The 25,324-nt window shown below is 41.6% G+C and overlaps 1 protein-coding gene across 3 annotated transcripts in view; it reads right to left on the bottom strand.

The window, feature by feature from the left end:
• LOC120551301 (caskin-2-like) overlaps nucleotides 1-25,324 on the bottom strand; it is a 93,929-nt gene that overhangs the window by 42,298 nt on the left and 26,307 nt on the right. For all 3 annotated transcript variants that reach the window (XM_039788607.1, XM_039788608.1, XM_039788609.1), the window contains exons 3-6: nucleotides 13,150-13,201; nucleotides 6,068-6,165; nucleotides 4,137-4,282; nucleotides 2,284-2,379 (exon numbers count right to left, since the gene is read on the bottom strand). In XM_039788607.1, coding sequence (XP_039644541.1) covers nucleotides 2,284-2,379; nucleotides 4,137-4,282; nucleotides 6,068-6,165; nucleotides 13,150-13,201 — 392 coding nt within the window. The remainder of the gene's footprint in view (nucleotides 1-2,283; nucleotides 2,380-4,136; nucleotides 4,283-6,067; nucleotides 6,166-13,149; nucleotides 13,202-25,324) is intronic.

The following is a 25,324-nucleotide window of genomic DNA, read 5'->3' as shown; positions in this document are numbered from 1 at the left end:
AATCAAAGACGCCCAAATGCAGATGAAGTGTGAGCTGTGACAACCGAGGAGTGGCAGAATCAGGGCAAGAATTACAGCATTAGCAATACTTAAATAAGCATGCAAAGCCCTGCTAGCTGAGGTTGTGTGGTAAAAATATATGGATTGAAATAATATATATGGTACCTTACAGTATATATAGGGTCAAGCTAGTACAGAGGCTTATCCACTACTCAGCAGCTGTCTAAAGATACCACAGCCTCCACACACACACACACACACACACACACACAAACACACACACACACACACGCGCGCAAAATCTGTGTGTGACAAAAACAGCCCAAAGCCTTCTATTCTCTCACAGCTAAACTGCAAAGTCAGACCAGACAAGAGAACATTTAACAGGAATAGGAAGAGCGTGCGTGCGTGCGTGCGTGCGTGCGTCTAATTCTGAATTACAGGGCCAGCTATACATCTCACAGTCAGGCTAATCCACTGATGTGACAGAGAAACAGTAAAACACACTGCAGTGTGCAATCCCTTTAACGTTACAGTGTGAGTGTGTCCAAAAAGAGCCACTGAAGCCTATTTTCCTTTCGCTCAAACAGGCTTAATTTAGCTGGGTCACTTCATCTAAGCCATGGTTCATGTTTGACACAGGCCCCATCCAAAAAGGACAAAACGGGCCAAATAGGCTGTTTTTTGACATGCAACTAATTTGAATAAAATGACTACATGAATAAAGCAAATAACTACAAGGCGATTTAGTCTCTCAGTCTCTCAATGCAAAGATCCACCAATGAAGTCCCCAAATGGCATTACCACATCCTCCAACAGCACCGAGCAGTGATCCTTATGTGTCGTGGTATATGCCGGCCGATAAGTAACAAGGAATTGCAGTACCCAAATACCAAAGATACGTTTGAGGTCATTTAGAAACGCTGTCACATTGTGCAGTTTTCCCACCAGAGAGCCTTCAATGTCCTGCTCAGTCACTGCCAGTAAGAGCGCGCCTCTATTCTGCGGGGGAAACTCTCCGCCTCTTAAAAGCAGGTCTAAACCAGGCAGCGCATTTTCCTGTCTGTAAAATTTTGCGATTATTTAACTATATAACACTCTCTTTGATGACTTAACCCCATCGGTTGGGTTGACATATAAATGAAATTAACATATGTATACATACATAAAGCCAACACAACAGTATCATAACAGACCACGCATACCTTCATTCTCTACAGAGATCTCAGCGGTATCTATGCCGTCCACACCTTCCACCTGTTTGGGTGTTTGCTGCACCACCTCTTCAATAGTAGATTGCGTGTCTACTTCTGGTGGACCTGAACCGGTTCTCCTCGATTATGCCCGGTTGTACGCTACCTTCTCTTCTTGCCACCGTTTTTTTACCTCCTCCACTTCTCTCCGTGTAGATGATAACGAGTTGATTTTATTTGTTATGGCAATCCAGATCAAATTTTTTTCCGAGGGTGTGGATGTTCTGCCCTGTAATACGTTCAGGTTTGTTGTTACTTCATGCACTAATAGGTCAATTTCATCGTCACTAAATTTATGCTTGCACTTTGTTTTTCCCGTAGGAAGATCCATGATAGATACGTGCGGGCCAATTCTTTGCTCTTTTAGAAACGCGCTAATTACGCTAGAGGGCGGAGTATGCGCTGATTGCCTGATGGGTTTCAGGTTTGATAAATACTACGCAAAATGAAGAAGCATAGTGTGCGCTATTACCGAACTCGCATAAACAGACGCAGCGTAAACTGCGCTAGTGTTAGTAAATCTACCTCTGTGTCTCTATAGCTCTACCACTCTAAAATATTGAGATAACTCAAAGCCTCGTTTGTAAACCGTTCCTGTTCCGCTTCCCGACCGCTACCCCCCGATACTGCACCCAGCAGTCGGGAAGCAAGACTCTGCAGCATTTAATCATTGACAAGCAGAAAACTACACTGTTCATTTACTACTACGAGACAACTTGACTGCTAATTTCTGTAAGTAATAAGTGTGAAATAGTTGATGCAAGGTTTTTATACATATGCACGCCCCTTGGTTGATGCTAATGATGGACAATCATGTCATCTTTGGGGCTACAGTTAAACAGATTGTGCCAAGTACATAATGCAGAAGGTGGATATAACTCAATGGTCAAAAATAATAAAAGATCATTATTCATAGATATATTGGTTACACACAAACACACACACACACACACACACACACACACAAACACACACACACACACACACACACACACACATATATAAAAACTACACACAAATATCCTCATACCTTCAGTCTGCCAAACTCGCAGGTCAGGTCTAGAGGAGTCTTCTTGGCCTTGTTCTTCATGCAGGGATTAGACTGGTGCTGCAGCAACATCTCAGACTGAGAGACAGGGAGAAAGGATAAGGTAAGTGATATCGCCTCATGTTTTATGCACATGCACTCACATGCCAGTCACCCCAACACATTCTGTGTGTGTGTTGACGTTTTGTCTTTGAACAGAAGAGAGGAACACATGATAGCTTGACTGCGGCAATACTGTGTTTAGGGCTGTCAGTACTGTGTTGAATGGTGTAGTACTAAAGAGGTCAGGCCTCCAAACGGGTTATATGACAGGCCGAGGTGTGTGTGTGTGTGTGTGTGTGTGTGGTGTGTGTCTGTGTGTGTGTCCATGATATGTGTATCTATCCATAAAGAGCCAAAAAGATGGGACTGGAGGAAAGGAATGTGTGCGTTCACTGCTTTTAGACTCTTGTGTCATGGCATTAATGGTATGACTGGTTTCGTTGGGGAACAATACAGACTGAGAGACAAAGGGGGTCGATTTCACTGGGAGGACTGGTAATGCCTTGGAGCTTTGCCTTTGTCGGCTGAGGTGTCCGTGTGTGTGTCCGTGTGTGTGTGTGTGTGTGTGTATGTATATATATATATATATATATATATATATATATATATATATATATGTGCGTGCGTGTGTGTGTGTATATGTGTCCGTGTGTCCGTGTATATGTGAGTGTGTAGGCTTGTTTAACTATATTTGTGGGGTCCAAAAACCAGGAGTCCAGTATACTTGTGGGGTCCCAACAGCTTTGTGGGGCCAAAATGCTGGACCCCACAAGTTTAAAGGGCTGTTTGAGGGTTAAAGGTCCCATGGCATGAAAATTTCACTTTATGAGGTTTTTTTACATTAATATGAGTTCCCCCAGCCTGCCTATGGTCCCCAATTGGCTTGAAATGGTGATAGGTGTAAACCGAGCCCTGGGTATCCTGCTCTGCCTTTGAGAAAATGAAAGCTCAGATGGGCTGTTCTGGAATCTTGCTTGTTATGAGGTCATAACAAGCGAGGTTACCTCCCCTTTCTTTGCCCGCCCAGAGAATTTGGCCAACCCATCATGGCTTTCAAACGAGAAAAGTGGCAGTTGGTCAAGGCCACACCCCCACCCTCCACCTTGCCCCTCCCTCTCTCCGCCTCAATAGCTACAGACACAGAAATGGCATGTTCTGAGGAAAGCTCATTGTGGGACTGGCTCTAGTGGCTGTAATTCTGCACCAAGGCTGAATTTCAGGAAAGAGACTTCAGATACAGTATTAGGGGACCACTAAGGTCTATATAAAAGAGACTTCAGATACAGTATTAGGGGACCACTAAGGTCTATATAAAAGAGACTTCAGATACAGTATTAGGGGACCACTAAGGTCTATATAAAAGAGACTTCAGATACAGTATTAGGGACCACTAAGGTCTATATAAAAGAGACTTCAGATACAGTATTAGGGGACCACTAAGGTCTATATAAAAGAGACTTCAGATACAGTATTAGGGGACCACTAAGGTCTATATAAAAGAGACTTCAGATACAGTATTAGGGGACCACTAAGGTCTATATAAAAGCATCCAAAGAGCACCATGTCATCGGACCTTTAAGACTTGGTTGTAGGATTAGGGTTAGAATTAGGGTGAGGGTAAGGGTTCAGGTTAGGCACTTAGTTGTTAAGGTTAGGGTAAGGGGCTAGGGAATGCATTATGTCAATGGCAAAGATAGTACCACAAACGTGTGTGTGTGTGTGTGTGTGTGTGTGTGTGTGTGTGTGTGTGTGTGTGTGTGTGTGTGTGTGTGTGTGTGTGTGTGTGTACTCACCACCTCGTAGTGTCCATACTGAGCAGAGAGATGTAAGGGCACCTGCCCATCATGGGAAGTAGAGTTGACCGAAGCTCCAGCTCTCAGCAACAATAAGACGGAGTCTGCTTTCCCCTGCCAGGCGGCGTAGTGGAGCGGACGCATGCCTAGAGACGGAGACACGAGGAAGGGATGGCACCCATGAGACGTGCATTAAAGAACCACTACTGAGAATATAACCTTGGTGATATCAGGGGGTGATGTCATGGGGGGCCTGCCAGGGTTAACCAAGCAGGATAAGTCATTCAAAAGAAATGCGTGTTGCATTATGCAACATGCTGTTGACACATTACCACCTCTAATAAGAATGCAGTACAATATTCACTCTGTAAAGTTGTGGGTCATAAAACCAAAACAATCTAAAAGTTGCTAAGACACTCTGCAGAGCTGAGAAACACCTTTTTACATTACACAGAGTCATCCATTGTCCATTTGATATAAAAAAAATAAATAAAAAGTATTGAATGGTGCAGCTTTAAAAACAAATCTACAGAATGTCGGTGGGATGGAGTGTCGATATCAGATGACTTGACACCTTCTCTCGTGATGAAGTGGTTAGTAGGAGTTACGGTTACCTCACTCGTATAAGGCATAACTGTGGAATGTAGCGCCTCTGCTCCCCCCCGCCCCCCCCCCAAAGGTTAATGTTTTCTCTCATGAAAGAGTATGAATTTCTTCTGGCGTTAGTCTTTATTTCAAGATAGGCAGCCTGCCCCCATTGTTAGTCCAGGGAACTCCTCCTTTGTTTTTGTTCCAAATTATCGAACTTGACTATTTAACTTGATCATCTCTATTCATCAAACGTCAGTTCCTCGTCTATACAACGGCCAACATGAAATGTTTTTTGATGAGGACAGGTACCGTGAGACAGTGGCGCCGGCAGTCACAAAAATGAACATTGTGATTAATAGTGGATGGTCTGTTGGTGAAATAAGGTATAATTAATAAGACAATTAGTACTGTGAACAGAGCAGAGAGCAGAACAGAGCTGCTGTCAGCTGCAGCTCCTGTGCGCATTTACCCATTGTTATCATTAGATGTGTTGCATGTCGCACAGAAAACAAATGTACGCACAGTGCGTACAGAGTTACGGCTGGCAGCGCCACTGCCGTGAGATTTAGATGCATAGTAATGGGATGATAGCAGCTTCAAAAATAATAGCTAATTCAAAGCTTGTCAAGTAAATTTGACATTTTTTAAGTCTTGTAAATTTGTAAGTATTTACGCTATGACGTCACAGATATGCAAATTAGCAGAGTCTTGGCACGCACCATTGCCTGATGATGAGCAATGATACATGGGGATACGCCATGGTCCTTTTCCCTGCATTGATATGCAACAATGCTTCAGAACAGCAGAAATTTTAGAACACTGGCTCCCCGGACTGAGCACCCTGACTGGCCTACCTTGACTTCTTCTGTCTGTACAACAGTCCAGAGCGTGCTATGGATGCTACGTGATGCTGCGGTGTGTGTTCCACTTGGCATGCGGGAGACCCTGAATTCTAAAAGTGACAAGCTGGCAGGAAGTGCCATGAGGTCAACTCAACCTGCAAAACAGTCCTTCATAAATCTAGCGGACCTCAGAGACACACGGGTGTGAGCACTACACCCCTCTGCTCAGCCGACCCTCCGCACGGATTCTACTACATTTGTTCCACTCGGAGGCTGAAGATCTTTGCTGCAGCACTGCTGTCACTGCATGGCAGACACACTTCAAAGTGAATCCTATTTATTCATATGGGTCAAACTTATTTTCAGCTGAGAGTGTAGGGGAAAGCTGTTGAGGAAGTTTTCAGGCTCAATTTGACCCCAACTGCCTTCCGAAACGTGGACATTTTTGTTGCTCAGTTCTAGGTTTGTCTGACGGCATTGGTTCTGCTATCATGTTACCGTTGATGTCCTTGATATCCACCGTGGCCTGGGCCTCCAGCAGCAGAGACAGCAGCTCTGGGGTGCCGGTCAGAGCGGCATGGTGCAGCGCTGAGAAGCTGGGGGGAGGGGGGAAAGAGAAGACAGGGAGATGAGAGGGGTTATAAATCATACTGATGACTTTACAGCAGGTGAGCCCTTTTCAAAACTCCAGACTAGTGTGTGTGTGTGTGTGTGTGTGTGTGTGTGTGTGTGTGTGTGATCCCATTACAAACTGCAGCCTTAGATAAAAATGTCTGTGTTTTACGAGTGTGTATCCCCATTCACCAATCAACACTTCAGACGGAGAAGACAAGGTGTGTGTGTGTGTGTGTGTGTGTGTGTGTGTGTCAGATCGCTGTATAATGATGAATGAAAAGCATTAATTCTTGGCGATGACCTGGTGCTCAGAGCAACACACGAGCCGAGCCCCAGCACACTCCCCACACGTGGGGACGAAACAACAACTACGGTGCACAGGGCTATAGGTGATCTCACACAGCCTCAGGTAGTCCTATTGCCAATAAACATCCTAGATACATTTGGAAAGAGAACATAAGGCATTTACACAGTGGGGGAGTGACGGATAAAAGACACAAATTAAAACTATTCACACTGGCAGTGATGCAAATTTGCGACAATTGGTCAATAAAAGGTTCAAACTGTGCGCAGACAGAGGACCAACGACCGGGATCCTACTGAGCCAGAGCAGCTTGCTGTCTGTCTGAGGTCAGTTGTAGTAGTAGTAGTAGTGTTTATGTCTAGGGCTTTTGTTGTGAAAGGTATGAACCGAAGGAGTGGATCTGATATGCGCTACGTTTGTTAAGGTTGAAAGGAGTAATAAAGTTTGCCGTCTTGGTTCGGACTATGAAGTCTCTGTGTCGTTTTATAATCCTCATAAGTGTACAACGTGACTTCATTGGAGGTGCAAAAGCTCCGAAAAAACAGCCTTGATCCGGAAAAAAATGTGATCGCTTTTTCGTATGAAAGTACCGACAAATACATTGGTTTGAGAAAACACATTAATGTGCAAATTTATTGCACAAACAAAAAAGGCACACCGTGAAGTTTTCATGGTAAACAAATGTAGTTTATTCACATTTAGTTTTAAGCAAAACACACCAAGGCCTAACAAGGAGTCAGCTTCAATTCAGAGGATCCAAATGATATGCTTACTGACTAGGGCTGGGACGATTCAACGTAATCAACGTCATCGATTACAAAAATACATTGATTTGCGATATTATCGGCCGATATTAGGCATTTTCCAAACTATCGGTATCTACATTTATAATGGCCGATAAGAAAAAAATTATTTTAAAATATATATATATATTTTTTTTAAATATTCATTCATCAGAATCATTTATAATGACAAATGATTCTGATAATTGAATATTTAAAAAATAAAATAAAAACAGATGAAACGCCCTTCAACCATGTTATGAGTGTTGGCGTTGCATAGTTTGTCCAGATGACACTCTGGACAAACTATTGTTATTGTCTTTTTGTTCAAAGGACTTTAAGTTTCATATCTTAAGTTTGTATTTTTATAATTTTATTTAACAGAATTTTAATATATTTAGATTTTCCTCTGTTCTGTTGAGACAATAAAACAAACTATTATTTTTAAACTGCATTATCATATTATTTTAGTGAGGACTCAAATAACTACAAATAAATAATGTTAGGGAAATCTGTTTATGTTTTGTTACACATTTCTGGATTATTTAAAAAAATATATATATCGACCGATATATCTGATTTTTAAATCGTCAAATATTTGTATCGTATCAGCCTTAAAAATCCTTTAATCGGTCGGGCTGAATCGTTAGATTAATTAATGACAAAAATAATTGTTAGGGACATCCCTACTACTGACCAATCATCTCTCTGGAAAAATTAAGGTATCATCATACAGTGCCTACAAAGTGACAAGTAAAATAAGCACAAAGTCAGTAGAAACAATCTGCTTTCTTCTTACTTTTCACTTATTATTGCCTATATATAGGCCTGTAACAATTATTACATAATTGTCTAATCGCTATTTTTGTACATAATCGTGGTTTATTTGTTAATTGCTAACATTAGCTAAGGTCTCAAGGGGTAGGAAAGTTGTAAAAAAAAAAAGTGATTATTGGTTGGACTGTTGAGCTATGCTATTCTAGTCAGGCTGTAGCTGACTCAAGCCAGAGAAATTGAACATGCTTGTGTTTCTGGTCCGAAATCTGACAGACCCGCTGATTAAAAAAAGTTTCTTCAACCATCACCACCACCCATCTTTTTTTGGAGGACTATATATTACTGTACTCAATTTCATGTTCATTTAAAATATTTTTAATGATAACAAAGAGGGGTGGTTTACTTCATAGGCTGTGTACCTGTGTTATTACATTATCCGGGTCACATGACAGTGATGTAACCAAAAGCTGTATCCTGGGATTCATCTTTTTTAAATTTGACTGAAAGAGACAATTATATTGTCAATTGCAATTATTTTCAATTAATTGTACAGCAAAATTTTGAATTGTTACAGCTCTACCTATATATACACATTCCATTATAACACAAGTTGCATACTGTCAAAATGCTTTAGCTTAACTTGCAGAAATATAGTTATTCTAAAACTGAGTTTTTAGGCATTTTTCTGTTGTTTTCTAGCAGACGGAATTGACAAGAAGGCAACTTCACTTAATACAAATCAATGGAGAGCGATGCATTGTTGTCCCCTCTGGTGTGGGCGGGACTTAAATGCGCTCTGTCTCTATCTAAAACCACAAAAAAAGGTTTACATTTCTGTTGGAATATGAATTAGAATTAGTGAGCTTTAGGGGTGTTTTGTTTTTTCACTTTGGACAGAGCCAGGCTAGCTTTTACCCCTATTTCCAGTCATTATGCTAAGCTAAGCTAACCACATCCTGTCTGCATAGACTGTGTATTTAATCAGTTAATGCACTCTGTGACACTCTAAGAGGCTTGACAAGCTAGACGTTATGGCGTTTAGACGTCAGTCTGTGTTGATAAGAAATCTGAGGGATCTCCAGACTGTGAAGTGGCTTATCTTGTCAGTGTCACACACACACACACACACACACACACACACACACACACACACACACACACACACACACACACACACACACACACACACACACACACACACACACACACACACACACACACACACACACACACACACACACACACACACGTTTGTTTATCCAGCCATCTACTCTTCTACCAGACCATACCTTATCCTCCATATCCATATCCTGAGTCACTTACAGCCACTTTCTACATAGACACACACAGTCTCAATCTTTCTGTTGACTCAGTGACAAGCGACTGTTTGCTAACCTTCCCATCCCCTTATCACAGGTAACCCCTTCCTCAGTAACACACACACTTAATTTTAACACCCCTATTGTGAATGACCTCCCACGCGCTGCATTGACCATGCATGTAGACACATGAGCAGGCCTCAGTCATCACACACACACTGCATGTAGGATAAACGGATAAACACACACACACACACACACACACACACACACACACACACACACACACACACACACACACACAGCGGCTTGCAGAACTTAAAGTTGTCATCAAAATACTTGCAGTGCAAAATGATCTACAAAAAGTTATTTTAAAAGTGAGTAAAAACAGAGATAACTCACTGTCACTGATAATTCAGAGAAAACACTGGCATAGATTGAATCGGCTCAACCCATTGTTTTTCTTAATTTAATCCATTGAGACAACTTTTTCTTGAATCATTTGGCTAAATTGAGTATCTTATAAGAAGCAATGGCTGAATCGAGCAAAGAATCTTTGTCTAATAGTAACTTGAACACGAGGGGAAAGTCTGAAACCTTAGAGGATGCTGTGCTGAAGAAGCAACATGGTTCCCTTAAATCACGAGTCGATGAACTTCAACAGATAGGAAAGGGAACGGAGGAGAAATTAGGAGCTATTCAAACATTTGGTGGCACTAAGAGAACCGGCAAGGTAAATGTGGAGATGGGCAAGATACGGTCTGATGTTGAGAACACCTCTGCAGCTAAAGCTTGCGGATATGGAGGAGCAGAAGATGCATCATCCGTGTTACTGGCCTAGCAGAAAGACTTTAAGAGTCCAACGCTCAAATTCCTCACACAGTCACAACCAAAGTGGTTCCCCTGCCTAGGCAATCTCCAGGGCGAGATCATGCCTGTCCATGGTATCTACAATGACGACAATAAGAAGCAAGTGGGCACTCGTACTCTGGATTACAGGGTTACCTCCAGAAAAGTTGTTTATTTGGTGGCAAACAGATTAGTTCTGTTGTTTAAACCAGTTTCTTCCAGCTGAGACTTTTGGCTAAGGTCAAGCCCTACCTTCTACGCAAAGACTTCGAAGGAGTCATACATGCATTTATTACGTCTAAATTAGACTACTGTAACTCTTTGTATGTTGGATTGGATCAGTCATCCCTTCGTCGGTTACAGTTAGTCCAGAACGAAGCAGCTCGACTTTTAACCCGGGACCAAAAAGCGTGACCACATTACACCAGTTTTGGCCACACTCAGGAATGACAGAATCATGGACGGAATCGCAAAATTGAGAATTAAAAAAGCTATAAGACAGATTCCACAGGCCCTACAGATTAAGTCAGTGCTAAACGCTGACTGGAGATTTGAAAATATGACTATGTCTAAGTTTCCAACCGAGCCGCCCCACTGTAACTACTTTAAAAAATGTCTTAAAAATACATTCAAAATGTTTTCCCTAGTGGCTTAGGCCTGGTGGGGGGCAATTTAGGCCCGGTGGGCCACCAGGCTTACAATGCACTGGGGGAAACACTGGATTTCAATGTTGTCTGTTATACCACCCACCAAAACATCCTTCCGGTTTTAATTACGCGCCAGGCTGTCCCTCAAGCTATGGGCCCAAGCCAAAGGTGTGGAAATGATCCTTCTTTACCCCGCTATGCTGAAAATCAAGGGAGCTTGCCAGGTAAAGACATTTCAGTCCCCGGGAGAGGCCGAAGAATTCTTCATCTCCCTACCAGCAGTGCAGGCTACACCAACGGTAGAGAAGGGGACCCAGAGCCGGAGCCTGGGCGTGCGTCTGAAGTCAGAGTAGCCGTCTGTTGGAACTAGCTTAAAGGGAATATCTTTCGTATTACATCTACACTGCTTTACAGTGATGGGGGTAAATTGTTGCGAAAAAACAGGGCTATGGTGTCCACAATGTATCAGCTCTTCAGTATGGAGACGTGACTGCTAGATCTAGACCTGATTTCAACTGGCAGGGTGTTTGTCAAGCATAAAGGAGGCCTCTGGCAACCCTGATCGCAAAGATTCACTTTAACTATGCTCAGAGAACATCTCTAAACTCTCAACTCTAAACTGAATGCAGATGATAAAAGATGCCTTGTCTAGTTTATGCACTATGAAGGATGGTGGCACTTTTCTTCACATGATGTGGTACTGCCCACCAGTTATAAGGTTCACAGTCTATCAATCTTTAATTTGAATGAAAACAGACCTACGTTTGAATCAGAAATCACAGATTTTTCAGTAGCAGTAGCTAAACCCCCACGTCTAACAGCAATAGTGTAAATCATATCTTAGCAACCGTTACTAGGTACGGCAGGTCTGTCTGGATTTCTCCACATGCCGATGTGAGTGTGTGTGTGCCGGGGATCTTGAAAGAGTTATCAGCTGTATCTAAAGACTTTTGGAGGGGGATTTTTTTTAGCCTTTTCGAACCAAAAACACATGGCCAAGGAGCATTTCATGCTACATTATTGTGTGAGGTCACAGGTTAAGTAAAAAAAAAAAAAAAGCCCTGTCCACGACTTACACATCCACTGTGTAGCATTTCACCAGAAGAAGACTGTCTTAGGCTAACGTTAGCAGCTCTGTCCTGCTCTTTGTATGATTTGGGGAAGTTTACACTCCAGCCAACATCACACAAGATAGAGTTACACCCACCAAACGCATGGGTTAGTCCTCAACCTAAAAGCTTTTACCTCTTTCAAAATTAAAAGTGAAATACTGTTTGGAAACAGCAATATAAAAACATAAATCGAAACTTTGTGTTGCTTGTGAGGGTATGTAAGCTAAGCAGCCACACAGGGTTATGTTAAAATTGTATAATATCATCAGCATACGTATAACACTAGGACTAACTAGCTCTACACTAATGTAACTAGCTCTACACTAATGTAGAGCTAGTTACAGACTTTTACTGAAGTACAGTTTTCAATGCAGGACTTTTACTTGGAACAGAGTGTTTTTACAGTGTGGTATTAGTACTTTTACTGAAGTAAAGTATCTGAATCCACCCCTGTCCATCCCTGCCGGACCCCTTGTATGTTTTCAGTTAGTTTTTTGTTTTGTTTTTTTTCTGCATGTCTCCCCATCCCGTTGCAGTTTATATTCTGCACCTAAAACCCCAGGAACTGTAAACTGCATATGTGTCGTGCGAGAACAGAGAGCTTGTCAGATAGTGGTATTTGTCTATATCAACAAAATTTCATTTCCAGGATTGCTTCGGTGGATTCATGAGGACTATGGTTAACTGGTCCCCAGATCTCAGCAGGTTTTTTTCCCCATCCCAGAATGCTGTGGAGGAAGGTCTTGCAATGTGAGACTATAGTGACATTAACCTGCTTTTAATTTAACTGAATTGTTAACACAGAATAATGAACTTTACATAAACAGATTTGACAGATGAGTTGTCATATATCAAAGGGATATTCTTCTTCAAACTTAACAAAGTCAATATCCTGTAATGTTCTATGTGTGTAGGAATGAGATAATAAGTCTGGAGGGCACTATATGTCAGAACATGTGTGGGGGATGTGGTTATGAGTCACACAATGGTGAAGACCAAGACAAACAGGAGGCAAATAAAGGTTTTTCCAATATGCATGTCAATCAAGACACAGTGACTCCTCTATTGCATTCTTTAGACTCAACTTCACACTTATTTCACAGGCTGCACCCACAAAAACACACACACACACACACACACACACACACACACACACACACACACACTCCTCTTACCCGTCTGAGTCTTGGTAGTTGATGTTGAGTCTCTTGGTGGAGCCCAGCAACTCTGGAACGAGACAGAGGGAGGGAGAGGAGAGGGAGAGAATGGAAAAAGACTTCAGTATTTGGTGACATATTGGTCTTTTTACAGAGCTCTGCAGAAGTCCCTCCATCCCCAGCGGTGGAATGTAACTAGGTACATTTACTCAAGTACTGTACTTGAGTACTAGTACAAATGTTGAGGTACTTGTACTTTACTTGAGTCTTTTCTTTTCAGGCCACTTTCTACTTCTACTCCGCTACATTTCAGAGAGAAATATTGGACTTTTTACTCCACTACATTCATCTGTAACAGCTTTAGTTATTAGTTACTTTACACATTAAGGTTTTTGCACACAAAACAGTATATTATATTTATGTTATATAGTTTATAAAATCTGATGTTTTATTATAAATGAAAAAAGCCAACAATATAACGGCCTACAAGTCCAGCTGACTGTTTGGATCCTTTACACTTTCTAAAATGGTAGGGTTTTTCTGCATCTAGTCCTTTCACACTTACATTAGTACCTGATGATACTTACTTACTTTTACTTAACATTTTCAATGCAGGACTTTTACTTGTAACAGAGTAACTTTACAGTGTTGTATTAGTACTTTTACTTAAGTAAAGTATCGGAATAATTCTTCCACCACTGTGCATCCCTGCCGGACCCCGTGGGTGTTTTCAGTGTTTTTTTTTCTTCTTTTTTTTTCTCCCCATCCCATCATCACTCCTTCCTTCAAACAACCTGGCAGCCCCGACAGAATGGGGCGCTTTCCTCACCTCCTGCTGCCTCGCCCTTCCCTCTCTGAGCGCCTCTGACACCCTCATGGCAGCCAAATGATTCATAAACAAATGATTCGGCCTCGCGTGAATGTACCATTCCACCTCATTTACACTGCTATCTTATCACAGCTCTTTGGAATTGAGAGTGACAACCATAAAACCCAAGCATGCTAGGATAATGTATGTATATATATATATATATATTTCTTTTTTCACAGCAGCATTGCTTGGCACAATAAATAGCATAAGTCAGTTTGCAAGACTGTACAAGTTTTTTTTTCCCGACTCACCTTGGAACAGACAGACTGCTACTTGCCCCATGTCTCAATCATTCATTCTGTACTCCAGGCGGGAATGTACTCGAGTCCATCATATAGTCGCTTTCATTAGTCCTGCTTCCACAGGTGTTGCCACAACAACCAAAATCACAAAAAATGTGATGAGATTCAAATTCAATATTTTCTATTCATTCAAAAACACTGTTCAATGTCTAAAATTGAGAGCCAGTTCCTTAAACTGGTTGACAAACTGGTCCCAGCACTTACATAATGAAAATATCTTCCTCAGGAACAACGGGTCAACAACGGCTACAGAGCTTTCCGAGGTTTGCAATGGAAGCATATAGAGTACATTTTTTATTAAAAAAGGTATAAAGTCTGAACTTTTATTGTGACAACACTAACTTCTTCTACATGCCCGATCCCCTTTTTTTCATTATCCGGCGATCATCCCTTAAACCCTCATTCCAAATGATATCAAATCAAACTTGCAGACTTCAAATATGATGTATCCATCCTGAAATGAGGGTAGGAAACTCTCCTCACACAGCTAAATATGATTGGACGTCCTACAACACAGATCTACTGTAAAGGCCCTACTGTCCACCCAGACCCACACAGGAGCCAGACAATACAGAGCCATTCATCCTTTTCTCCCACTCAGGTGTGGAAAATCACGTGTGTGTGTGCTTGTGTTTGTGTGTGTGTTTCTAAGTATGTGTGTCTAAGTGTGTGTGTGTGTGTCTGTGTGTGTCTGTGTGTGTGTGAGAGAGTACGTCTGAGTGTGTGTGTGTGTGTGTGTGTGTGAGTGAGTGTGTGTCTGAGAGGGTGTGTAAGTGTGTGTGTCTCTGAGTGTATGTGTCTGTGTGTCTCTGAGTGTGTGTGTGTGTGTATGTGTGTGTGTGTGTGTGTGTGTGTGTGTGTGTGTGTGTGTGTGTGTGTGTGTGTGTGTGTGTGTGTGCGCGCACGCTGCACAGGAAGAGAAGGAAAAGTAGAGTTAGCGAGAGGTTTCAAATATACCAGCAGTAGAGATGAAACTGCTGCTCATGAATCCATTAGTTGATTGACAGAACAGTAATCATCTACCTCTGTAATGGATGGAAAAGGTTTAAACATTCTTCCAGTTCTGACGTGTGAACATTTGATGCTTTTCTGTTTTAATAAGATGACTCTTGACGAAACAGAAAAAGTTAGTTAGTACTTAGTTCCTGGGAAATTGCAATGGACATATTGCACTATTTTCTGACATTTTGTAGACTAAACGAACAATAAGTTCATTAAAAATATAAGCAACAGATACATTAATAATTAAATGAATGGTTAGTTTCAGCCCCATTAAGATAAATTCTAATAAAAACCAATAATGTTAAGCAAAACCATCAGCACACTAAATTAACAAAAAAACAAGTCATTTTTCGGCATCCACTATGCACTTGCTGCACTTTAAATACTTTTATATTTATTTATCGCATTTTTATGCCACTGGATGACCTTTGTCTTGTGTTTTTTTATATTTTTATGTTGGAATGGATCACATGAGTGTCACAACTAATTTTGTTATGCAATGACAATGAAGCCTTTCTTATTCGGATTCTGAAACATTAGTTCTTAGTTGTCGGAGGGTTGAACAGCGTCTGAACTCCCCTTCCTCCACACCTTCCTGACGTTAGAAGGGGGTCCGGGTACAACAATTTCTGTAACTTTACCAAACCGTCAATCCAACAAGCTTGTCCACCAAATGTAGCAGCTGGCCAGATGTGCAGCGGTGCAAAGTAAGGCAGGGTTTGAATTTCTCTGTTAAGCTCTTATTTTTAACACAACTACTTCCATCTTTTGGTGTGTACTAATGAAAGCAACCATATGAACGCCTTCGAGGAGAGACTGTAGCTCATACACGCGTCAAACTCAAGGCCCGCTGGCCGAATCTGGCCCCTCACAAATTCAGATCTGGCCTGTACCGTATATCAGTTTAGGTTCACATTACATTTTGGCCCACCTACTGTATCTGTGCACCAAAACAGAAAGACGGGAAACTGTTTTTCAGACTGCAATTAAGCAACACTCAAAGCAGAATTTGGCAGATTTGCCGACTTTGAGACTAAGAAATTTAGAGTTTGCATATTCACACATGTAAAAGAAGTTGTTGTCTGGTAGCCTACTTTTAAAATCTTTATCAGAATGAATTGATTTGCTAAATTCTATGATGGCTAAGGAACTTTTTTGTGGACTTTTTTAGGGCTTTGTGTCCACTAAACATATATGAGACATACAATATACTTTACCTTATTCGAACATTCACTTTTTTTGTCCTGCACCAGCAACTACATGGATGTGGACAATATCGTCTTTTTGACATACAATAACACAGTCAAAAATACTTGACTTTTTGGGTTAAATTAAAGCATGTCAAACTATACATGTCTGGCCCTTGATGTGATTCAAATTTTTCAGTGTGGCCCCCTAATGAAATTGAGTTTGACACCTCTGCTGTAATACATGTACAGCCATAATGTACATGTAATACAACATATAGTCTTGCAGAGCCAGACCTTCCTCCACAGCGCTGCGGAGGAGGGTCTTAATAGTCCACACAGCATTCTGGGATGAGAGAAAAATGTGCTCTGGTTTATTGGCATTTCTTTAAGCCAATCACAATCGTCATGGGCGGGGCTAAGCTCTGCACGGAGCCGCTGCAAAATAGCTTCAGGAAGGAACTTGTTTTGGTAGAACGTGTACGTTCAAAAGTAGTTTTAGTCGTGCAACAGAAAACTCAGATTGGACAGATCAGTCTAGCTAGCTGTCTGGATTTACCCTGCAGAGATCTGAGGAGCAGTTACCCATAGTCCTCGTAAAATAAAAGTTTTGAATTCCCACACAAAGAAAGAGGAACGAAACGGACATCGGCGAAAAGACATGCATCCGGTGGAATTCCCAGGAGTGCAACTTTGTGGATATAGACTATACAACATATAATATAATATGGATGCAGAGCAAAGGAATACATTTGGAGCAAATATGATTGATAGCAACAGTCAAAGTACTTGAAACATGTTGAAAGATAATTGCAGTTTATTGCAACTTTTAACTATTATTTCTATCAGCTGAACACATTAGTACTCACTTACGTAATTGCTGAGTCTTTGAATATGCCAACATTGCTGTAACAAACACAAGCAGTCAGACAAAAGGCCTTTTTCACAGAAGACATTTTGACATGTCACTGTAGGGAAAACCTTTATGTGTGAACAATGAAATGAAGGTGAGGTAGCTGAATTTACTTCAGGGTCCTGGTAGTGTTAGTTTGGGTAATTATTTCACACTCCCTCTTTGTTTTCTCTTCCAAATATGTGTGACTAACCTGGGGGTTTGTCTACGTGTCTGACTACTCATGTTTGTCTGTGACTTCTTGTCAGTGATGTTACTGCTGCCCAGCTCTCAGATCAGCAATGTTCTTTACTACCCAGCGGTATGACCGCCAAAATTATGAAAGTGAGACCCAATTTGAAATAAACAGCAAAGTTCCTTTGACTAGAAATGTAGGAAGAAAATGTGTGGAAAAGAAAAATGGATTACATGATCAAAAGGAAATGCTTAAAAAAACCTTGCTCTGAAAAAGCTGTCAGAATAAATGTTCCACATAAACACAAAATGAATAAGAGAATACGAAGCAATTTGTGAATTTGTGGCATATAAACGGGTTCCCACTGGAGCACTGATTAAATATTCAATTCTTTCTCTCTGGTTTATTGATGTTATTTCTCAGCCTAATAAAACATTTTGATTTCCAGTGCAGCTGGGTTTTCTGTGCATTAAAAAAAAAATGTTAAAGCAAAAAGATGGTTAGAAAAAATATTGTGCTGCAATGCTGCAGTGTAACCGATCTGTAAAATCCATTGATATTCCTGACTATCCCAAAATATACAGTACAGACTTTCTACAATATTCGGGGAGCTACACACAGAATGTCTACTATTCTTCTGGAGCTTAGAGGATAAAGGAGGCATTCTCACTTCCATGGTTATTTCCTGGGGCAGAAATGCACACATACACAGCCATGCACGGGGGTTTGGAGGAAATGCTCTACACTCTGAGAAATAAATCCGTAAAATAACAGAAAAAGTTTGTCCCGTAATTAAAACTTAAAATGTTGTAGCTATAATCAAAACACAGACCATTTTCTCATTTAAAATTCTCTCACACATTTTTTTTTTTTACACTAACTTTTGACGCTTGCTAATCCAAGTGCTGGTTAATAATTTATAATAATGGTGTGAAATGTAAATCAAGTTCTACAGGCAATTTCTGTTAAAAATATACAGTCATCAGTCATTTCTTAGAGTGTACCAAGTGGTTACATGAATGTGCACAGGCTTGCTTTACATTTCATTTTACAGCAGTCCAGTGAAGTTTACATGCAGGCCTATAGTGGAGCTGTTGCTGCTGGAGACTCGCATGAATACAAACAAGAGCCCAAAGGCACAAAAAGGCCCGCTGATAATGACACAGATAGAGGCGTTGGGGCGTTGGGCTGCTTGCCAAGACGGGGTCTAAACTGTCCCGGCGGTATGGAAAGAACAGGGCCTTTCACGAGTTCTAGTTACAACATGAGCCGGCATTCCTCACATAGCACACCCACCGTGGCTTCCTACTCGCTCGCTGTCTCTCTAACTCCATCTACTAAACTGTCAACTCCCTTTTTCTCCCCTCCCTCCTTCCATCTTCGCAAAAAAAGTAGCAGGGGGCTTTTTCTGACAGCACGATCAATTAAAGTCTCTGTGTGTGTGTGTGTGTGTGTGTGTGTGTGTGTGTGTGTGTGTGTGTGTGTGTGTGTGTGTGTGTGTGTGTGTGTGTGTGTGTGTGTGTGTGTGTGTCTCCACCCCTTACACCTAGGACTTGTTGTGAACAGATGTGTAGTAAATCTCAAGCATTGTGTTTTCTCGCAGAGACAGGGAAATTACAGAGTCCGCTGCCTGCTGACGTCCACGGAAACAGAAATTATTGAAGGCAAAAGGAGCCGAGGAGCTGTCAGTGTGGCAGCCCTCTATTGTTTTCTATGGTCACAACAAACAAAGCAAAAGGGCACGTGATGCAGCGTTTTGATAATGTTATCAGATGCACGAGCAATGCTGTGAACTACTGTTGCTTTGCTCCCTGCACAGAAGGAAGGGATCTGGGGGCTTTGATGTGGAAAACGTAGTTCACTGAGGAGTGAAGAAACGCTTAAAAGAGGAAGGGGAGAAGACAGGGAGAGGGAAAGATGAATCTACACCTCCATTCAGGTGAGATGAGAGAATGTTTGTGTGTCAACAAGAAAAACACGCAAGCGCTTTACTAAAACACTCGCTGCAAGATCGGATGAGTGTGCAAATGGCTCTGAACCTCTTCAGAGTAAGAACACAGGAGGAAAATGCTGGAAAATGTAAATAATAAATAAAAAGACAAGAAAAAAGCTGGCTTGCTCGTGTTAGTCTCCTTCAACAGGACTGCAGGTGGCAGAGGCGTCAGTTGCTTTGCTTTGCACGGCTGCAAATCTCATTTTAAAATGCCTTTAATCATGTTCCACGCATTAGAAAGAACTGGAGGAAAAATGCATCAAAATGAAATCACATTGCATTACTCTGTTAAGGCAGACTACACTACTACTACCCCCCCCCTCACACACACACACACACCGCCCATGACTATGATTATATAATCCACGTGTCAACTCCAACTCAAGGCCCACGGGCCAAATCCGGCCCTCGCACATTTTGATCCACCACGCACATCAATTTAGGTTCACAATAGATTTTGCCCACCTAGTTTTTGTCGCTTTTTCAACGTTTTGTCGCTTTCTCTGAAGTTTCTGTCACTTTTGCTGACGCTTTTTTCTCTTTTTATGTCGACCAAACTGTAAGTGAGAGACTATATGAGACATGCAATAATACAGTCAAAGATATTTGACTTTTTCTATTAAATGAAAGCATGTCAATATAAACTATACATGTCTGGGCCTTATTGTGATTCTCATTTTCCACTGTGGAAATTGAGTTTGCCACCCCTGATATAATCTGACACAGAACTTCACCACAAGATGAAAATCAAACACATCGTACATGAAATGGCCTTGTCAAGTCGATATGTCTTACGTGTAAGCAAAGAAAGAAAGAGAAATCTCCGTCTCTCTAGCTGCTGAACGCTCCACTGTGTTCCCCAGCTGATCTCTGACTGGGTCTGTCTGCTGTTTGCTGCTGTGGAGTACAGTGGGTTCATCTGAGGCTTGGTCCTGAAAACAGCTGGAAACCAGGTGGATGAGAGCCGTGAGACTGAACCAGAACAGTGACGTTGCTGTAAAATGAAAACGAGCTGAAAAACGATAAAACACGAGGTAGAGCTGAGGGAGCTGCAGAGATGTAACTAGGCCTGTACATCATTGTCTAATTGGCAATTTTTAAATAATCACGGTTTCTTTTTTTAACCGCAATTAATTGCTAACATTAGCTAAGGTCCTAAAGGGTATGACTGTTGATGGTAATTGTTGATTTTGTTTAGATATGCCAAATTGTAATTATATAATTATTGGTCAGACTATAATATATTTAATTTATTTCAGTTGCTGGTTGTTGGCAGTTGACCCCATACACCAGGAGTGTCAAACTGGGCAGTGGTGGCCTAAAGGTTAAGCGAGCTTGGGACCGGGAGGTCGCCGGTTTAATTCCTAGACGGCAGGATAAAATCAGGGTGGGGAAAGTGATAGAACAGCGCTTGTCCCTCCCTCATTACCACCACTGAGGGGCCCTTGAGCAAGGCCCTTAACCCCAGCTGCTCCAGTGGAGCTGCTCAGTGGCCAGACTGTGGTTGTGCCGGGCAGCTTCCAGGTATGAATGAACTGTGTGAATGTGACAGGTCGTCGTTGCAAATGAGAACTTGTTCTCCATTGACTTACCTGGATAAATAAAGGTTCATTATCTTGAAGGGCCACACTGGAAAATGAGAATCCCATCAAGGGCCAGACATGTAGAGTTTATTGACATGTTTTTACTGAGAAAAGGCAAATATCTTTGACTGTAATACTGCTATGCTTTCATTTTTGTTGCTTTCTCTGACACTTTTGTCGCATTTTTGTTGACATAAAGCGGAAGAGAGCAGAAGCCAACAGGCAAGTGTTATTTACATAAACTTCTGGTGTACTTACATACTTTCCAATCCATCGTTTTATGAATGCATAACCTATTTGTACTAGTGTAGAAGTTTGGTATCATTTCGGGCATTATTAGTGGGGTACGAGATACAAACCTGGATCCATTAGCCCCTGCGCTAAGCTATTCAGCTGATAAAGCTAACTCTCCCAATGTTCGACCCAGGTGAAAAAAGCTTCTGGGGGGTTGTTTGGCTCGAGGTCATGGTGCAAAGGACCTTAGGGTGAAATTACTCCGAACCATCACTTTAATATAAAAATATTGATTAGTGCAACTTTCAAGATCTTTAAAGACGTAATGTTTACACTTTTTTGTGAAACCTCGGTTTCACAAATTTGGCATTCTTAACATTTATCAGATCAACGATCTTCAACTTGGCCAATTTGTTCATAGATCATTAAACAAAACACTACCTGCAAACTCTTTACCCCTAATAATAAATTTCACAATTATCCCACTCGAAAAAGTTCTTTTTGCGATTACTTTTCCCACTTCCCTCATTCTTTATTTCCTCTCCTCATTTAATTGTTCCTTTCTTCTGTCCCTTTTCATAGACTATGTTTTTTATGTTTTTATTTTCTATATGCTACCTTTAGTTGGATTATTTTATGGAACGCAACATGTCGAGCCCCTTGAGGGTTTTCTGGGTTTCCTTTGCCTGTCTTTTTTACTTATGTTGTATATGTAACACTGTTGGTTTTTTACATGTGCTAAATAAATCAAATCAGATGTTGGTGAGTCCAGCTGTCTCAGTAATGGAGGTGGGATCTTTTCTCTCTTGCAGAACACTGTGACTTAAAGAGTGTATTTCAACATAAAAGTCTGGTCTGGTGGGCACCCAGATAGCTCAGTTGGTAGAGCGGGCGCCCATATATAGAGGTTTACTCCTTGACGCAGCGGGTCCAGGTTCGACGCCGACCTGCGGTTCTTTGCTGCATGTCGTTCCCCCCTCTCTCTCCCCTTTCATGTATTCAGCTGTCCTGTCAATAAAGGCCTAAAAATGCCAACAAAATAATCTTTATAAAAAAAAAAGTCTGGTCTGGTGCATCTTAAATATTGCTCGGTACAAAATGCTTCTCACATTGTCCTGATGGTAAATCTAGTCCATTTGTTGAGTGCAGCTTCCTGACATTTGCCCTTTTATTTTAATATCGGTTATGTCTGAAATGCCTTTTTTTTTTACTCCACCTCCATATTTTTGCTGCATTTTGACACCATGTCACCTAGGAAATAAAAGTCATTCATAAAAAGACTATGCAAGCGTCAAGACTGACTTCTCCATTTCAAATCTTAAAAAAAAAAAAAAAAAGACAGAAAAGCCTTTTCACTGCCGTCTTGACAAAATACAGGGTAAAAACAAAACCTCAGAAATCAGTTCCTTGCAGGCTTGGCTCTTTGGAATTGTGTTAAAGTTTGCCCTCTATGCTGCCTCTATACCACAGGGAATTCAAACCCACTTCTACCCACACCGACTTCTCATTAACAAAAGCAGAAAAGGACACTTGAGTCAAGTTATGGGTTGAGAGAGATGATAGAAACCCCGCGCCGCGACAAGCAGAAGGTAGCCAGCATTATAACAGTTGCAGCCACAGCGGCCTGGGGCGACACCAAAATACAGGGAGCGAGAGAAAAAAGGGGGTAATTTAAGGTCATTATCTCTCTCTGATGATAGATGGTTTGTGGTCAGGCAAGGCCCTCATCAAGGGAAACACTTATCTGAGGAACACATCCATCTAACTGCACCGATTACTGAGCGGGTAAACACAGTCCCTCAAACCAAACCACCGAGGCAGAGCGGGGGACTTGGCTTCACTCCAACTGTCCCACACAATTCCCAATAAGGCTCCAAAAACATCATTAGGAATGTACTTGTTTCTGCAAAACAGGTCTATAGGAACAGACGTTTAATATTGCATGATTTTAAATAGGCCTGCACGATAAATCGCTATAAATCGCAATCTCGATTCACCCCTGTTCGCAATTCAATTTTTAAATGACTTTGATTCTCATTTAATTTTACGAGTCAACTGTTTTTAAAGCGCTTTAAAGCGCTCCCAAGCGCTGCAATGCTTTCTGTTCTAGGTTCTCACAAAGCTCAGGGCTTCACCCTCAGCCAATGACAAAGCGCCTTTTAGTCACGGGTTTCACTAGTCGAGTGAGCGCGGTAGTTCGGAAAGCCTTCGAGGCTGCAGCATCGTCTAACTAGTGCGACAGGAAATAAACAAAATGGATATTGATGAAAACCCAGGTACTGGTGACGGGAATCAGCCAACCACTCAGTCTGAAACCGAACTCGTTCCGAAAAAAGGCTCGCATTCGATTGTGTGGAAGTATTTTGGATTCAAGCAAGAGAACGAGGGGCAGTCTGATGGGATTTGCAATGGATGCTTTGCCCTCATGGCAGCACCGCAAGGTAACACCACAAATCTTTACCAGCACCTCCAACGACCACAAAGTGCAACATAATGAATCCGTACAATAGCCTGACAAGCCAGACCCAAGCCAGACCCAACATCCAGATGTTGGGTCTGGGAACTCACCATTGGCAGGGCTCAATCCGAGGGGCGGGATAAACGGTTGTCTTTCAAATTCTCTCTGCACACAATAGGATAGCGCTCCAACCAGGCAGAGCAACAAAGGAGGAAGAGAAGCTAGTTGATATCCGGTCGGCAAAACTGCGAGCACATCTTCCGTTTTTAAGAATGATTTCTGTGCCGTTCTTTCTTCTTTTCTCAAAGAAAAGCTTAACTCCAAGTCTTCCAGAAGACCGCTGTTCCCAGCAGCAGCAGCCATAAGCCCCGCCCACCGACTCTATACAAAATAATTTTGCTGCCGCTAGGGTGCGTCTAGATTTCTAGGCTACCCGTACAAGGCAAGAGGTCCGAAAGTCGTCCAACAACGCAGACATCTATTACAGACACCTTGCACAATGCGACGCCATACCCACATAACTCCACTAGGAGTAAGAAAATAACAGAAGCAATTGCTTACCATCTAGCAAAAGACATGGTTCCAATAAACACCGTAGAGCGTGACGGATTTCGAAAGATGATCCGTACATTGGACAAACGCTACTCAATACCCTCCCGCAACTATTTTTCATACATTGCACTGCCAGCTATAAAAGTGCTTTTCTTTTGACACTGAAGCCTCAGAATGTTGAATGACGTTTCAATTAGCCTATTTAGAACCATATTCAGGGACATATTCAGCGCAGTGCGTTAAACTTGTATTTTTGGTACTTGAACGGCCAGTTGAATGTTAATTCTATAAAAGGCAAGCAGTTAAAGAGTGTGCTAAAATCATTCAGTTTTCGATACTGTACTTAAATTGGCAATTGACAAACTCCATTTCTCTAGAGACTGAAGCTGTAGCACATTGATTGACATGTTTTAATTATGTAAAGACATGTTCAAGGAGTTCAGAGCGAGCCTGTATCAGGGCCATATTTAGTTCAATGTGTTATATGTCACTATTTTTGGTAGCCTACTGTACTTAAATGGCCAGTATGTACTTTATTTTTTTCTTCATTGAAGCCTCTATGTTTACAGGCTTGTGGTGATGCGCAATGTGCTATAGGTGCCAAAAAAAAAATCTATGTTTGGTGCTGCCAATTTGTTTTGTTTTGTCATGGTTCATGTGTGCAATAAACATTACAATTCTTGAGAAAAAAAATCATGGCAGAGAATTGTGATATCAATTCTAAGCTAAAAGAATCGTGATTCATTTTTCCCCCCTGAATCTCGCAGGCCTAATTTTAAATGTAGGGAAACAAAACAGAAGTACAGGTTCATAATCCATGAAGCTACTGAAAACATCCAGCTAACCGTGTCTCCACTCTTGGCTTCAGCAGTGCCAGAGACCTTGGCAGGTGGTGACCCAAGCCCTGTAGGAGTGTGTGTGTG

Source organism: Perca fluviatilis, chromosome 21 (genome assembly GCF_010015445.1).
Source record: "Perca fluviatilis chromosome 21, GENO_Pfluv_1.0, whole genome shotgun sequence".
NCBI classification, from domain to species: Eukaryota; Metazoa; Chordata; class Actinopteri; order Perciformes; family Percidae; genus Perca; species Perca fluviatilis.
The sequence above is the reverse complement of the archived record's forward strand: the minus strand, read 5'-3'. Positions and strand labels throughout refer to the sequence as shown.